At 33.0% G+C, this 12,077-nt stretch overlaps 1 protein-coding gene across 1 annotated transcript in view; it reads left to right on the plus strand.

Moving 5' to 3' along the window:
- The window catches only part of LOC129254242 (DDB1- and CUL4-associated factor 11-like), a 35,612-nt gene extending 24,668 nt beyond the window's left edge, over positions 1 to 10,944 (plus strand). The window contains exons 13-16 of the mRNA XM_064095635.1: positions 520 to 632; positions 1,992 to 2,031; positions 5,667 to 5,773; positions 7,300 to 10,944. Coding sequence (XP_063951705.1) covers positions 520 to 632; positions 1,992 to 2,031; positions 5,667 to 5,773; positions 7,300 to 7,509 — 470 coding nt within the window. The 3' untranslated portion in view covers positions 7,510 to 10,944. The remainder of the gene's footprint in view (positions 1 to 519; positions 633 to 1,991; positions 2,032 to 5,666; positions 5,774 to 7,299) is intronic.
- Positions 10,945 to 12,077: the final 1,133 nt, after the last annotated feature.

Consider the following 12,077-nt stretch of genomic DNA (forward strand, 5'->3'; position numbering starts at 1 on the left):
TTTGGGACCTGCCTACTGATCGGAATAAGTTTAGACCATGTGAAGTTGGACAGACTAAGAATGAGACCAAGTGATAACAGACCAACCTATAATTCACCAGATTAACTGGTAGAGAAATCAAATAGTGTATACAGAGAAATATAAAATAAACATGGATTTGAAAAAAAGGTATTATCAAGAATAAATGTTTGTGGTAAGTTTGGATAGGATACTCCTTTATAGTAGTTGGTGACTGCTTTGATGGATATGCAAAGATAATTGAGAGCCCTGTATTATAAAGAGTGTTTGCAATTGATCATAGTTTATTATACATGGTTTGACTTACAGCTACAATTAATCAAATTAGGTATATTTTATGTTTCAGAAACCTGCTGGACTATTTTATAGATTTTAATATTATTGGCATATTTATCAAAGCAGTCACTGTCCTCTCAATTTATTACAGAAATGACAAATAAGATAATAGCTTTTGATGAATTATTTTTTAATTCTGTCTTAAAAATCCTTATTTTACTGCAGCCAAGAGAAAGAGAGGAGTGAAAGGAGACACATCTCTGATGACCTACCGAGGTCATGGGGTTCTCCATACATTATTGAGGTGTCGGTTCTCTCCTAAATTCTCCACTGGACAGGTTTGTTTATATATCCAACCACTTCATTCTAAATGTGATGAAATCTATGAAAATATAAAGTATTTATTAATATACTTTATTAAATATCATACTAGGCTATTCATTGATCAACCTGGATTTATTGAATCATAATCCTACTATTTAGGCTTTCTTTTTTGTGCCAAGAAAGATCCAAAGATCATAACAGCATGAAATTTGATACAAACTCTAATTTGACAGAAGACTCAAAGATAACAAGTTTGTTTTCTCTTTTGTTAGGTGAAGTAATGTAATATATATATATATGTTTCTTGTCCCAGCCCGCTTCAATTTTTTAAGGCCACCTCAATTTATTTTTTTTCTTAAAAAAAAACAAGAACAAAAAATTAATAAACATCGAAAATCACCAAACACATTGTTGTTTTGCCCACCGTCATCCTTCCATCACAAATATGATGACAGATAACTTTGCAACCGTGACTCACTTTTCAACCAAATTTGGTTTGTAGATATACTATGGGGACCTGCATGTTATGGTCCAGTCAGAGGTCACATGAAAGGTCAAAGGTCATTTCAGGTCGAACATTATGTTTACATGCAAGACTCTCTTATGACACATAAACGGTATCATACTTGTCAACCAAACTTGGGTTGTAGATGCACTCAGGGGAGCTACATGTTATGGTGCAGTCGGAGGTGACATGGTGAGGTCAAATGTCATTTCAGGTTGAACATTTTGTTAGGTGAAGTAATGTAATATATATGTTTCTTGTCCCAGCCCACTACAATTTTTAAGGCCATTAACAAAGGGCAGGGGCTGTCAAATCACATCCGCAAAATATGGCGGTACATTTCAAGATTTTATTAAATATTGAGATGGACGTAGAAAATAAATATGGCATGTAAAAATGGACAATTATATGTAACAATCCTTGATGCAATTTATTTTGGGAAAATAAATTTTTACATTATATTGCTAGATTTTAGTTTTGTTCATTCTTGAGTTTTTACTGTGATGAGTGCAAGACTTTTTGTAGTACCAAAGGTCTTTTCATTTCAGACTATTTAACTGAATTCATTATGGTGCTAACACTATTGTAAATATGTTGAGGTCTTGTGTGACATACCACGTCTCAATTATTTTGATGTTTCATGTGATTTGGAAAATAAAAGGGACTGACAAAAATCTCAGATGGCATCGATCTTGATGAATAAAAAAGAAAATAAAACCCCCTCTTTTTCATTTTTTCCCCCTTTGGCTTACTTGGCCTTACGTAGAGTACGTGTGATGTATAAATTGTATGAAACATTTTTGGACTGTGTTATTGTAATACATAAATCAACTTCAATTTGGTTGATTATTTTCCATCTTTTATACAGAGATATGTGTATACAGCTTGTGCAACTGGAGCCATTGTTAGTAAGTAGTTTCTTTTAGCTTTTTTTTTAAATATTTGTGATGATATGAAGCTACAATTGATGTCATTATTTCATAATTGTATTGTTAATATGTTTACATAACAGTCACAAAAACATTGTAATAATGATTTATGTAAACCCTTATCTGTCTTAAGCATCAAGTGAAGCATTGCCTAAACAGCATTGAATTTCTCTTCCTCATATATGTTTTGAAAATGATATTCATATATCCTATATTCGTAGGAATAAATTTCTGTCTAAAATGCCTTGTCATACAGCTTCAGGGTCAAAATTGAAATTGTTATCAATCTTTAGACTTGAAAAAACATAAAGAGATGTAACTTTGTCTTTTCTGCTTTAAGATTTATGATAATTTAGGGTTTAACATCTCTCCTGTAATTATCTTTGTTTCCTATCACTCTCTCCTCTTTGCCTTGCTCTAATTCCCTCTTCCTCTTATCTCCATCTCTCATTTCTCTTTCCTTTACCTCTGTAACTTATTCCCTCTTTACCTTATCTCCATCTCTCATTTCTCTTTCCTTTACCTCTGTAACTTATTCCCTCTTTCCTTTATCTCCATCTCTCATTTATCTTTCCTGTACCTCTGTAACTTATTCCCTCTTTACCTTATCTCCATCTCTCATTTCTCTTTCCTTTACCTCTGTAACTTATTCACTCTTTACCTTATCTCCATCTCTCATTTCTCTTTCCTTTACCTCTGTAACTTATTCCCTCTTTCCTTTATCTCCATCTCTCATTTCTCTTTCCTTTACCTCTGTAACTTATTCCCTCTTTACCTTATCTCCATCTCTCATTTATCTTTCCTTTACCTCTGTAACTTATTCACTCTTTACCTTATCTCCATCTCTCATTTCACTTTCCTTTAGCTCTGTAACTTATTCTCTCTTTCCTTTATCTCCATCTCTCATTTATCTTTCCTTTAACTATGTAACTTATTCTCTCTTTCCTCTATCTCCATCTCTCATCTCTCTTTCCTTTACCTCTGTAACTTATTCTCTCTTTACCTTATCTCCATCTCTCATTTCTCTTTCCTTTAACTCTGTAACTTATTCCCTCTTTACCTTATCTCCATCTCTCATTTCTCTTTCCTTTACCTCTGTAACTTATTCCCTCTTTCCTTTATCTCCATCTCTCATTTCTCTTTCCTTTACCTCTGTAACTTATTCCCTCTTTACCTTATCTCCATCTCTCATTTATCTTTCCTTTACCTCTGTAACTTATTCACTCTTTACCTTATCTCCATCTCTCATTTCACTTTCCTTTAGCTCTGTAACTTATTCTCTCTTTCCTTTATCTCCATCTCTCATTTATCTTTCCTTTAACTATGTAACTTATTCTCTCTTTCCTCTATCTCCATCTCTCATCTCTCTTTCCTTTACCTCTGTAACTTATTCTCTCTTTACCTTATCTCCATCTCTCATTTCTCTTTCCTTTACCTCTGTAACTTATTCCCTCTTTACCTTATCTCCATCTCTCATTTCTCTTTCCTTTAACTCTGTAACTTATTCCCTCTTTACCTTATCTCCATCTCTCATTTCTCTTTCCTTTACCTCTGTAACTTATTCTCTCTTTCCTTTATCTCCATCTCTCATTTCTCTTTCCTTTACCTCTGTAACTTATTCTCTCTTTCCTCTATCTCCATCTCTCATCTCTCTTTCCTTTACCTCTGTAACTTATTCTCTCTTTCCTCTATCTCCATCTCTCATCTCTCTTTCTTTTACCTCTGTAACTTATTCTCTCTTTCCTCTTATCTCCATCTCTCATTTCTCTTTCCTTTACCTCTGTAATTTATTCCCTCTTTCCTTTATCTCCATCTCTCATTTCTCTTTCCTTTACCTCTGTAACTTATTCCCTCTTTCCCTTATCTCCATCTCTCATTTCTCTTTCCTTCGCCTCTGTAACTTATTCCCTCTTTCCCTTATCTCCATCTCTCATTTCTCATTCCTTTACCTCTGTAACTTATTCCCTCGTTCCTTTATCTCCATCTCTCATTTCTCTTTCCTTTAACTCTGTAACTTATTCCCTCTTTACCTTATCTCCATCTCTCATTTATCTTTCCTTTACCTCTGTAACTTACTCCCTCTTTACTTTATCTCCATCTCTCATTTCTCTTTCCTTTACCTCTGTAACTTATTCCCTCTTTACCTTATCTCCATCTCTCATTTCTCTTTCCTTTACCTCTGTAACTTATTCCCTCTTTCCTTTATCTCCATCTCTCATTTATCTTTCCTTTAACTCTGTAACTTATTCCCTCTTTCCTTTATCTCCATCTCTCATATATCTTTCCTTTACCTCTGTAACTTATTCACTCTTTACCTTATCTCCATCTCTCATTTCTCTTTCCTTTAACTCTGTAACTTATTCACTCTTTACCTTATCTCCATCTCTCATTTCTCTTTCCTTTACCTCTGTAACTTATTCTCTCTTTCCTTTATCTCCTCTGATTCTGAAGGAAGTGTGTCAGTCTGGGTATGTACTCACATTACAGCTTTTTTTCATTGTTGCTGTGAGCCTTACTCGTACCTAGGGTGACACTTTCTTTCTTTTCTACTTTTTCCCTTTTTCTTAAATTTTGATTGTATGTTTGACTCTAGTGTGTTGTGATCTTCAACAACTATACAGTGCGTCCCAGAAAAAACGAAACCGAGATTAAGCGATGATTTATCATAACTTCATCACAAATACAATAGACAAGTGACCTACCAATGTAAAGCTTAGAATCTCCTCTTTCATCTGATATTACTTAGATTATTCCCCATTCACGCATGAGTAAGCAAAAAACAATTTGAAGAAAGGATACCAAAAACTCATTTGGCGGGGGGTATCTGAATTTCAAAAAGAAAATCACATGCCTAAAAAGTTCAATATCTGCTCTTTTATTTGATACCTTAATCACAAAAAATGGTCAAGAAGTAAAAAAGTTATGTTCCCTCGAAACAATGCTTGTATTTCCATAATTTCATTAAATAAACGTGTTTTCACCGCTTTCCCACAGAAGCTATTGCATGGTTAACAAAAGACTTAATGCATGGCTTATCGTCAACAAAACAGAGTGTCAAGTGAGTTTGAATACTAGCCTGTAGAACCCCTTAATTTTATGAAATTATTGAAATTCAAGCCTCATTTCAAATAACCATAACTTTGTTATTTCTTGACCATTTTCTGTAATTGAGGTATCAAATTAAAGAGCAGATATTGAACTTTTTAAAATTGTGGTTTTCTTTTTGAAACCCAGATACAGCCCGCCAAATGACTTTTTGGTATCCCCTCTTCAAATTGTTTTTGCTCACTCATACGTGAATGAAAAATAGTCTAAGTTATTTAAGATGAAAAAGGAGAATCTAAGCTTTACAATGGTAGGTTTCGTTTTTTGTGGGACGCACTGTATAGTTGTATTTTACTATTCCGTATTACATGTATGTTATTTTTGTAAAGTCACATGGATTGGAAATGAAGACCTTCGGGTTATAGTTATTTAGTTAATCTTTTTCCTTTCCTGGCATCCATGTGACTCTCCTTATCCTATTGTTTGTATATGTTGTCTATGTGTTTTATTATGCCGAATAAATAAATAAATAATACTGATAATGATTCTCTCTTTCTCTATTTGCACAGTTTATGATATGTTAACAGGCAAAGTAGTGAGCAAGCTACCTGGTCATAGTCAGTGTGTCAGAGATGTATCATGGCATCCATATGAAAACAAGATAGTTAGCTCAGGGGTGAGAATAAGCATATATATTTTCATTATAAAATATCTCTTTATAAATATGTATTCAACATGCAAATATCTCTACAAAATTATTCCTCATAAATGATGAATCATGTGTATGATTTTTCTTGTTGATATGCAGAAATAATCTTGCTAATAAGTAAAAGATATTTAATTGATAGACCTAAATTCTCAAGGCTTAAAGGGATGGTCCGGGCTGAAAATATTTATATCTTAATACATAGAGTAGAATTCACTAAGCGAAATGCCAAAAATTTCATCAAATCGATAACAAATAATAAAGTTATTGAAGTTTAAAGTTTAGCAATATTTTGTGAAAACAGTTGTCATGAATATTCATTAGGTGGGCTGATGATGTCACATCTCCACTTTCCGTTTTCTTATGTTATTACATAAAATCATATTTTTTCATTATTTCACACTTGTGTGAATAATATGTCTCCCTTATAATGAAATAAGTTGCAGCAATAAATATCTAATGCACTAAATCAGATATCAATCCAATTTTTCTAGTTCTTGGAGGAAAAAATTTGAATAAACCTATTTTCATATACATGTAATAAAATACAAAAGAACAATTGGAGATGTGATATCATCAGCCCACCTAATGAATATTCATGATGACTGTTTTCACAAAATATTGCTTAACTTTAAAATTCAATAACTTTGTTATTTGTTATCCGATTTTGATGACATTTTTGGCATTTTGCTCAGTGAATTCTACTCTATTTATTAAACTATAAATTCTTTCAGCCCGGACCATCCCTTTAAATCCCTTCTGTGTTGCCTGTGTGTACAAAATGAGTTCATCATTCCTGACAATATTTCCTTGTAAAATTTACTAAGAATTTTTAGAATTGATAGTTTATAACCGTGAGTTAAAACCTTGTTTGGACGTTGTGGCAATTATATCATGAAGGGCATGATATATTGATACAACTGTTTATATACCTTCACCAGGGTCTAATTCATTGCATTAGCATTTTGTAAGATTTATTCATGGAACACAATGTATAACACATAGAGGTTGAATGGCAGTCTGTCTTACAGAGATCTACCGGATATTGTAACAACCTTTTTTTGGCTATTCATTATTTGATTTCATCATTGATTGACAAATTGCCTTCAAATAAAAATGAAAAAAAAAGAAGAATTGTGCAATTTACCAGTGTGAATTCCATCATGTTTCTTAATAATGACGCGTCCACTGGGTAAGGAGTGGGATAGAAATGTTTGGAGTGTAATTAGTGATTTGTCAAATCATTTATAAAAAATATATAGAGTAACCATCACATTTCAGTGCAGCTGATATCCAGAAAGTGATTAATTTTCAGTAAAAATAACTAAATTGAGATCAGTGTTTATTGATGGAAAAGTTTTTTAATTCAATGTTAATGAACAATAATCAAACGTCACACATTCTATATTGCGCAGTACTAATCTGACTTATTAAAAAGGTACTTGAGATAATTTGATCCAATATGAATAATGATGTTGAATGCTTGTTTTGCACAGTGGGATGGTAGTCACGTGATACATTATTACAAGAGAGCTCGTAACTATGAAGATGATGACTCTTCAGATGAGGATTACTATCCTGAATCAAGCAGTGATGACGATGATGATGAAGATGATATCTTTGAACCATTGAGACATCCTAGGAGACGTCGTAGCAGACGCTTGGCAGAACAACGTAGACAGAGATCACATCTCGGATGCCTTTGATACAAGTTTCAATGAAGGTTTTTACAGATATGTGATTACTGCCAGGATTATGAACATATCAAGACTGTTACAGCAGTACTTCACCAAGTTGCAATTCATTTTAAATCATGTATATTTGAGAGAGTTGCAGTGGAGATCATTGAATATGATGACTGAATTATCAATTGTTGCCTTAAATACTCTGATTCACCAACTTTAATCAAATAATGAGTGATGCAATACCCTTGTATGCACAGCACTACTTGGCATATTGTGAGGGTGGGGATGTTTGTGTCTGCCTCATGTGATGCTATAAACATAGCAAGTGCTGATATGTTGTCCTTATGTTATACTCCTTTGTATCATACCCATGATTAACACTATAGCCATGCAGTGACGAATGGGTAATTTCATTCATGTCCATAAAGGTTGATGTACATTGTTGAAAATCTAATCTGATGAAGCTAAATTTTTGTGTGAATAGACCCTCCAATTGGCTGATTCAGCTCCATGCTGAATCAAGGAAAGTTTTTATACTTTTTTTCAAACTTTTCGGGTGACAATCTGAGTGATAAAAGGTGTTGTCAATAATTATGGTGTTACATTTGGTGTTACATTAACACAGATCAATGAATTAAAAGTACCATTAAACATAGTGGGCTTATGACCTTAATGTATTTAGATGAATATTTTGATTCATCTCTGCCTGTGAGCGTTTGATCTGAAGCCAGAGATTAATGTCTCCTGTATCCTATATAGATAGATGTTTCAAAACTGTTTAGACTTGTCGCACTTTTGTAAATCTGTTTTCAGATTAAATGGTCTTCACTTATTCCTTCCATTATCACAGGGATAGTGGAATGGTTTGGAAAGTGTAGGGGGGGGGGGGACTGAACATTTGTGGTTACTGTACCTCCAGTTCCACAAGAATTTCAAGGGAAAGTCCTCTCCTATTGATTTTCAAATATGTGCATTCTGCAATGCATCCACTAATTTGAACAATATTCATTTGTACAAATACATGGACCTTAAGAAAAAATTGATTTTCTTAGTAAATAATTTCTTATACATGACTATAGCTTGAAATATGATAATGACATACATAGCCAGGGGATGATGACATGCTTCTGTAATCCAGCACAAGCCTGCAAAAGGACTCTGTTGATAATGGCTCAAAGCTTTGTCCTGTTTATTTATATCATGTGTTTAAGTCCAGTCCAACATGTTATTGATTGTCATTTCTGATTTTAAAGTCAAATCGGAGAAATCACAGAATACACATTCATTCCAAATTTTCTTTGATATCAATGAATGCATCCTTGAAGGAAACTAATGTTTTATGATCTGGTGAATGTAATCTCAACTCTCCCCAAAACTTCATAAAGTCTTTAAATACTTGATATGTTGTTTTTATTTTTTTTAAATAATTTTTAAATGATTTGAATGATTTTCTGTCAAATTTCAAATCATGCGTATTAAAGGAGTGTATGTACAACCTAGAAACTACTCTTTATTGTGAACTTGATTGCCCCCCAAAAAGATATCTTCCATTTTATTATTCACAATTTCCCATCATTTTTGGACATGATCCTGTTTTTAATGCTTCTTGCAACCTATAATATTGAAGACAATGTTGATTTAAACATTTCCCTTGTCAGCTTATTATATTCTGAACATGTATTATTGAGCAAATATAGTCAATTATCATGGAATATAGATGTATTGATTGACATTTTACAAATGATCTGTGTATAATACAGTGATTGGTTTTAAATGTGTTATGAAATAATTATTGTTGACAGATAAATCTTCCGAATTAGTTACCCAACAGATTTTTAGTCAGTTTTAGGAAGACTAGAAAATTTGAAACCTAGAATCTACTGAATCTTAGGTTGAAAAATATTAACATGATTGAGGGATCAGACTGATGTTGGAAAGTAATGTCTACTTTACCATTTTATTTTTTTATATTATCATGTATATGAAAGCCCTGGATTTCGTGTTAATCATTCTTTTAACACTTTTCCTTCATTATTATTTAAAAAAAGATTAAAAGCAGATTGTATTAGCGATGGAGACTATGCAAATAATCTGTTCTAATTAAGAGAGTAAAATTCTTGAAGGATACTAGCTTTTCTAATATATTTGTTGAAGATTGCGTATGAGGTATATATTTGTTAAAAATTTTCTCTGGTTAAGTGTAATGCTATAACCGGTATGCACTTGAATTCACCACATAGTCTATTAGTGATATTAGTGATGAATGATCGATATTTAGAGAATATTGACTGGCCTTAAGGGGAACATTAAATATATGGCCCGCAACAATCCTTTTTTCTTGAAGCCTCATAGACGTGGGCAAAATCTGGCCTCTCTATTAAGTGCAATATATTTGATATTCCCTCAAAGTGGAGCCAGTCAGTATTGTTATTGTAATACAAATCGGACATCTATAGCAAAATCATGAAAGTACATGGAGATATTTAACCCTTCAGAAATAGGTTTTTGTGTGTGTCATGTTTATATTAGGAGCTCTTAGCTCTACCATTGTGATATAATTATACACAGGGTTGTAGTGAAGGCTGTTACTTCTAAGTCAAGAAACCGCTAGAGAACACATCCTATAGAATTTGTACTTGTGCCTCGGGCCAAGGCCGCGGTCAAGGCTGACAAAATTTCACCTAATGCCCGCTTCAAATACATCCCCGATTATAGGACATGACGTAAGTTGTTTCTGGGCGGATACTATCTCAACTTGATATGTAGCTGGGCATTTTCACCACAGATGGACACAGAGGCAAAAAAATCAAGTTGATATTCATGTCAAATGCTTTATGTTTTTTAATAAAACAAGACCTGAAGTTTCTGAGACAAAATTTTTTTCCGACTCTGGCAGCCATTTTTATTTCAAAATGGCTGCCAAAGTATGGATACAAATTAGTGTTGAAAATAGTATATTGATACATATTTTGTTTTGACAGATTTTTAAAGAACAGGTTTGATCATGATGTTTTCGCCTGTGATTTAGCTTGCTATTATAACACTTTTTAAAATCCCATAGAAAGAAACACCAGTAATTCATTCATCTGATAAAAAAACATTGATGAAGTATGTGATATGGTATGTAATGTCAGTTACCGAAAACATGAACTTTTTTTTCTCATTTCCTGGAAAAGAGGATATATTATATGAAACTTGGTAGATTTCCTCTCTAGGTAACACCTTTCCCTTCTACACCAAAATTAAAGATTACCAATTAACAATGAAGCCATAGGGTACCATTAAATATATGTAATGTCAGTTACCAAGTGGAAAATGTAATGTCAGTTACCGAGATGTAATGTCAGTTACCATGATAAAACGTTGGTTACCAATATTGAAATGCAAATATGTGGTCAATTTTATGGTGAAGAAATATTGTATACTTGTTATTAAAGTCTTTCACTTTAAAAGTCACACCAGAAGGAGCTTGCTATTGACTTTTAAAAGGTATAGTTCACAAGGAATACTATATGAAATTATGAAGGAAGTTGCATTCCCATCGTGCAAAAAAAATTACTATGAAATTGTTTTGTACATGCACTTACCAAGTACCTAATTGTTTGTATCAGACATTTTTTTTTTTTTTTTTTTTTTGGGGGGGGGGGGGGGTAGGGGGTACTTTTCCCAACCTATTGCCTAAATCTGCAACATTTTTTAGCTTAACATTGTGATGAAGGGGATTTCCAGGGTCCCTTTTTTAGTTTCTAGGATTCTTTTGAGCATTGCCTCGATAAAAGTAAATTCCTGGTTTTTATACCTGTTAGTAGTGTGGATGTGTGATACAATTTTGTTTTGGTTTACAAGTATAGATGAAAAGTGAAATTTGACAGTTCTGATCAATGTTGCATGGATCTACGTACTAAAACTTTTTTTTTTCTAATTTACAAATAGTTCAGTTTCAGTTTAGAAGCTGGAGTTTATTTTTTGTTGACAGCTTAAAAAAGAAATTAGCAAAGAAAATGATTAAACAAATTATGAAGAGAATTGAAATCCGACAGATATGAACAAGCACATTGCTTGCACTGACCAGAATAGAAATCAATGAAACTACATGGCTGCATGAGATTGGGGGGAGGGGTACGTGTAGCCTAGGGGAGGAGACCCTTATTCATTTTGCCTTTTTTGAGGGGAGGGGGAGGTTGGAGAAGGAAAAGGTTTAAAAAGTCAATATAAAACTGATGAATATATTATGGGTGTATAGTCAGAAAAGCCATGTGTACAGTCAATGCAATATTAAATTACTATAGGAAAACATGTAGCTATGACCCCACCCCCAAGTAAGTAAAACATACATTTCTTATCTTTTGATAATTAAAAATGTGAAGTATTATGAAACTTTTATGATTTTAAAAAGCCTTACATATAAGTACCAAGATAATTATGCCTTTGAAAATCATATAGCACTGGTAAATGTTAATGTGTATTGTCAGTTACCGACAAGTAATGATAAAAATGTTCAAATCAAAGAAAGGAATTAAAAAAAAGGAAAAAAATCATTGAAATGTTCCTAGAAACTCGGGTATACTTCCACATCAAGCTCACTTTCA

This window comes from Lytechinus pictus, chromosome 2, assembly GCF_037042905.1.
Source record: "Lytechinus pictus isolate F3 Inbred chromosome 2, Lp3.0, whole genome shotgun sequence".
Classification (NCBI taxonomy): domain Eukaryota; kingdom Metazoa; phylum Echinodermata; class Echinoidea; order Temnopleuroida; family Toxopneustidae; genus Lytechinus; species Lytechinus pictus.